At 41.2% G+C, this 6,000-nt stretch overlaps 1 protein-coding gene across 1 annotated transcript in view; it reads right to left on the bottom strand.

The window, feature by feature from the left end:
* Positions 1-6,000, bottom strand: part of DCAF10 (DDB1 and CUL4 associated factor 10) — a gene marked incomplete at both ends in the record, with an annotated part of 39,609 nt that continues 33,609 nt past the window's right edge. Inside the window, 3 exons of the mRNA XM_084238595.1 lie at positions 1-369; positions 1,136-1,281; positions 5,090-5,203. Coding sequence (XP_084094721.1) covers positions 1-369; positions 1,136-1,281; positions 5,090-5,203 — 629 coding nt within the window. The remainder of the gene's footprint in view (positions 370-1,135; positions 1,282-5,089; positions 5,204-6,000) is intronic.

Genomic DNA, 6,000 nt, shown 5'->3' with positions numbered 1-6,000 from the left:
CTAAAACTTTGGCTGATACAAAGAAACCCGTCCACTAAGGCACCCTGAGGCAATCTGACAATGTGTTGGAGAGAACTTTGTTGTCAGTACCACATCATTATGAGAGTACAGAGAACGGATCACCCGCAAGGGACTGGCTTCTTTGGGCAAACAGTCAATAAGTTCACTGCATTGTTTGTCAAATCCCAACAAGCGAATCCCATAGCCATGAGGGGAAGAAATCATTCGTCCATCAGGGCTGAAGCAAAGTTCTTTGATATAACCCCTGCCTACATTGGCTTCTTCAATGTAATGAGTCAGTCGTAGAGAACAGCGAGGTGAGACAGGTCGCACAGGAGCTCCTTCTTGGAATTCATAGACACAAGTCCACTAGGGGTAGAGGAGAGACAAAGTTATTGAGCTCCCAATAATGCTACAGATAGTCCTTATTTTAAAAAACTCAACAGAATGCCAAAGCCATTCAGAATTGCTGAAACAGAACTGCTGCAAGAAATCACTCGAATGCTACCACTCTCCCAACTAACAAAACTTGTAGGCCCCATGCATTTCCTGAGGCAGCTGTGACTTCTGTAGTAATAACTTTTTTCCTGAAGACAAGAACAATCTTTTTAAAATTCTACAGTTAAGACATCCAAGACCAGGAGTACCAACCCTCCTATACCATTCAAAGATTCTTCTCTCCTTATTTCTAGAAGTGCAGCTCCTAGAGCTAGTGAGATCCTCAGAAGACACCTGGCTTTACAGAATAACATTTAGGTTATCTAAGACTTTTTCCCCAGTCATCAGTTTAGTCCCTTCCTTTCCCAAAGTTTCCCCGAGTTTTTAGAAAGCGAAAAGGTATAATACTCAATTGGTTTAGCAAAACCTCACATTCAGCCAGCTTAGCTGGAACATCTCAATCCTGTTATGTTTGCTATATAAAGTTATTTTTTTACACTGAGATGAAGGATGTAAGACTTAAGACGCTGGACACCATCTGAGCTGATGGCTGCTTTAAAGTACTTCTCTACTTGCCACATTGAGGTTGGAGAGAGGAGGAAAAAGGGTTTTCAAGGGAGAGCGATACCGTGTGCACACACGGCACAGGTAACTTGTTCAGTCAGCCCTGCTGAAGGTGGAGTGCTGCTGCCTGTACCTCCTGATCGTCAGTATTGCTTGAGCACCGAAGAAGAGTGGCCCAGCCTTTTGGGTGCAGCTGTAAGGATGTGATGCAGTTTCCACGGTCTCTCTCACCAGGAACTTCAGGGGTCAAGACTTCAAGACTATTGCGTGGTGCAACTCCTGAGACACAAGAAAATAAGGACATAGAATTTATTTTTATCACAAGACTATTTGCTCAGCAAAGCTTTGATTTTTGGCATGCACTGCCATGCCTTCATGCCTGCCTTCTCTTCTCTTCCCTTTTCACACCACCTGTAGCGGAACATAGTGCTACTCAATGGATGGGGTGTAAGTGTGTTTTCCAGGTAGGGGGTATGCCTAGAACTAAAGAACCCAAGTTCCTACAGCAGGGATCACCAATAACCTAGTGCTAAGGCATTAAAGCTGACTAAACATTTTGATTTAGAGTTACATATCAAGAAGCTTACTAACAAAGTTATGTGACATAAAAGGAATCTGGAAAAGTAAAAGATAACAATTCTCATATCAGGAGATGTGATTTCTCTAGTCCAGAGAAGGAAACACTTGGAAGCCACAAAGACCACATTCATAGAAATAAAAGGCTAGTGTGTGTGTGGAAGGTGCAGGCCTTTTGGCCCCCAAGGACAGTACAAAAACAAGTAGACTTTTAATTTTGGAGGTGAGGGAGGACATCTCACGTGGAGGCATGTTAAAACACGGGGTGGGAGACCCTGCCAATCTTACATATCCCTGGAACTTCTATAGCCCATCATTTCCTTCTACCTTAACTCCAAATGAACTTGTCACTTGCAACATGGATTTAAGAGGGGACAATGTTAGTGAAATAAGTCAGAAAGAGAAAGACAGATACAAGATGGACTCACATGTGTAATACAGGGAAACAAAATAGACCAAACCAAACCAGTAACAGACCCTTGAGATCTGACTGCAAAACTGAGGCACCAGAAAGGTGGAGGGATGGAGAGGACCTCATGGAGTTTGGTGAAGGATTATTGGGGTTTTGGTGGCGGGCCTAGTGTGAAAATATATTTCAAGAGTTCTGGGCCTCCCCGGTGGCGCAGCGGTTGAGCGCTGGGTTGCGAAGCTGCCCGCAGCCTCTGCAGTGCCGGTTCGATCCCCGGCTGCTCCCCGGCCACCAGAGGAGGGTCCCACCTGGCGCGCAGACCTCTCCTGCCGCCCGCTGCTCCGCTCAGCAGTCAGTGTACTTCGGTCCTTCTGCCTGCTCTGCTCCCCGCTCTGGCTCTGGTGAATTCTCTCACCCTCCCGCGCTTCTGCCTGTACCCAGTGCTTGTATAAATAAATAAATAAATCTTAAAAAAAAAAAAAAAGAGTTCTGAACCTATAACCTCTACAACAAATACGTGTTGTAAGCCAGCACTACTTCAATAAACATAACTGGGTGGGGGTGTGGGGGTGGACCACAGGTGACCAAATTAAAAAATAAAGTTACTGTTGTAAGTAAACCACTGTTACTAATGCAAGTATGTCATATCCTTCAGGCACCTCGGGATATTGTAAGTAAGCAGTTCAGAAATTTAACATCAGATAGAAATATTGATATTTTTAACACTTCTCTGCCTATGAAAGGAGGTGCTTTAAAGCTAGTTAACACTCTGTCAGACCCTCTGTGAATTGTTTCTCAAGTGGATATGTTATCTTAAAAGCTTTCCTTTAGATTACTAAAGCATTGAGGGAAACCTGTGACTCTAAATTACATCATAGCCAAACTATACCTAGATAATTATTTCAATAGTGACTGAAATTTAATGACAATTTTAGAGAAAAATAAAACCCTATTTTCAAGAATTGATTTTGAAAATCTAAAATAAAAGCAGAAAAATCATTCTAAATAGCTAGGTAGTTTTTGAGCTATTCCTTGGCAGTTCCTCAGGAGCTGGCAAAACTGGGGAACCATATGGGAGAAGAGGTGATTTGGGGTAGGGAAGAGTTGGGGGGTAAGGACCTCCTTAATCTCTTAACCAGAGTTATTCCACTTTTATTTGTGCTACATCCTTAAGAAAACACAGCAGATTTTATGTCAAAAATAGAGTTCTAACCGTGAGTTTAAAGCCTTGGCTCTGTAAAGCTGTTGTATCTACCAAAAGGTGGTGCTAACATATTCTGACACCCAAAGACCCAGGATTTCCAACAGTCAGAGCAACCTTCCCTAACAAGCTCCACCTTCTTTTCTCTGTTCATTTTCTAACTTTCTTCCTTTCTTTGCCCAGGCTCCCCATACATCATCTTTTCTCCCATTCCCAATTCTCTATAGCATGAAACTGCTGGACAGTTTTGTTTTGGGGTTCCCATTGCTGTAAGCAAGCATATTAACTATTCTTAAGTTACTTTTCTTCATGGATGGCTGAGTTAATACAGATTTTTCTTAATGATTATTAAGAGCCTTGGCTTATTTTACATAGCCAAGGTAGAGGAGAAGAACAGGTAGAACTACAAAAGAGGTTTCTGCTACAAATCATGTCTGCTACAAATTTATGTCCATGTTTATACATGGACATAAATCCCTAAATTTAAGAAAGGGGGTTTTTAACCTTAAAGGGAAACATCTTCAATACCCAGAAGAGTGGGTAGGCTATACATTAGGTGAGGAAGGGCTCTCACCATTCTACCCACATAAGTAGAATCTACCAGGAGAGGCCATCCGCAGAAAACACAAACTGAAAGTCTAATGTATAGTCCTGCCCCTAAATACCTAGGTAGGAGACATGCTTATCTCCAAAAAGTGATCCAGAATTACAAAACAAAAAAAAAAAGAGTGATCATCAATATAAATTCACAGGGCCTCCCTGGTCGCACAGCCGGTTGAATGCCGCACTGTGAAGCTGTTTGCAGCCTGTTCGATCCCGGCCAGCCAATGAGAATCCCACATGGCGTGGCAGACCTCTCCTGTCTCGCCCACTGCTCCCCTCAGCATGTATTTCAGTCAGTCTGCCTGTTCTGTTCCCCGCTCTGTCTCTGGTGAATCCTCTCACCCTCCTGTGCATTTGGCCTGTACCCAGCTCTTGTATAAATAAAAAATATATCTTTAAAAAATATATATATAAATTCACAGAAGAGAAGAAACAGTACATAAGAGCTTAGGTATATAAGTATGGAGATGGCAGGTGAAATATGTATAGTTAAATAACATTCAATTAGGATTGGAAGTTCTTCCAGAGTAGCTGGGAAAAATTGGCAAAAACAGAGTGGGCCAGAGTATAACTCACGTATTCCACAACCCCTCTGAGGCTGCCAGGCATTGCTTAGACAAGAAAATGGTGGCACAGAAAGCCCAAAAGGCTGGAATCAGGTGCTTTCATAAGCACCTGATTAACTCATTCCCTTGTATATAAAAGCACTCTCTTGTGAGTGTCTCATTTAATGCTCACAGCAACCTTGATTGGAACCTACATTTTCCAATTCTTTCCTCTCTAAACTAGACCATACGAAGTCCAGGAAATAAAACTGAAGCTCAAATTCCAACAGAGTGAGGCCCAAGATGTACAACCCCAGAGATTCTGGTTAGCTTCATGAAACTGGCAAGGGGTAAGGAATAGCCTCCCCTCTATTGGCTTTTATTTTTGTGGATTAAAACTAAAAGGGGGCCTCCCTGGTGGTGCAGGTGGTTGAATGCCGCACTATGAAGCTGTCCGCAGCCTCAGTAGTGCTGGTTTGATCCCTGCCAGCCTTGGAGCAACCCACATGGTGAGCAGATGTCTCCTGTCTCGCCCACTGCTCCCCTCAGCAGTGTATTTCGTCAGTCTGCCTGTTCTGTTTCCCACTCTGTCTCTGGTGAATCCTCTCACCCCCCTGCGCATCTGGCCTGTACTTACCTTAGCTCTTGTATAAATAAAATAAATCTTAAAAAACAAAACAAAACAAAAAACTAAATAAAGCTTTTTTGGTAGAATCTGTTGTTGCAAGATTATAAAATCCAACTTTTACTTACCTTCTCTTTGTGAGGCTCGTGACATGTGTTTCTCAGAAGATGAGTTAGAATCACTATGATGACAGGGTGAACCAGACACCCTAGGACTGGATGAACTTGATGAGGTGGTCAGATCTTGAAAATATAAAAAGTTCTGACAATAAACCTAGCAAAATTCTGGTAGTATATCAGTTTTTTAATCATCTACTTCAATTTGAACATACTGTTAAAATCCATCTTGAACATGGAAAGTATATGTCCACATAAAACTGGAAGGAGCACAGTTCTTTGAAGTTTGCTAGTCCTTTTCTAAAATCATTTGCACCTTAAGTGAAATAAAAGTGAAACACAGGAGCTTCTCTGGTTCCCCATCATTTCCTTAGTGAAATGGACCAAGAAAATTTAGTAGAAAAGGAAACTGAGCTATTACCCTGTTGTTTAATGTTAGAACAGGGTCCAAGCAGGCTGTAACTGAAAATATGAATAGATCCTTCTAAAAGCATACTAAAAACTTGTATTGTCATTCTGAAATTATGTGAATACTATTTTTGAAATGCAGTACAAACTTTACATTGAAATCTGTGGAAAAATAAATATCAGGTGTATTATTCCAAATAGCAATCTATTTTCTAGCAGCCCTGTAATATCTGTGGGGACTTCTTATTAATCTAATTTCCATTGATGTTATTAAAGATCAAAGTTACCCTTAGAAGTCAGAAAACATTCTAGATTTTGAGTCTAAAATCCAACTAGACCTTCTAAATCACTACGCTAAAGCTGATTATTAGTACTTAATCTATAAATTCTAAAAAGCAATTCTAAATCTAAAGAGGATACTGGCATAATTTTGAAATCCCTTGTTTGCAAATAAAACTTATATTTTTACTTTTAGCACTAAAAATGGGCAGCTGTAGAACAATGATGCCTGTACA

Source organism: Talpa europaea (assembly GCF_964194135.1).
Source record: "Talpa europaea genome assembly, chromosome: 7".
In the NCBI taxonomy this organism is placed as follows: Eukaryota; Metazoa; Chordata; class Mammalia; order Eulipotyphla; family Talpidae; genus Talpa; species Talpa europaea.
This window is presented reverse-complemented; position numbering and strand designations above follow the sequence as displayed.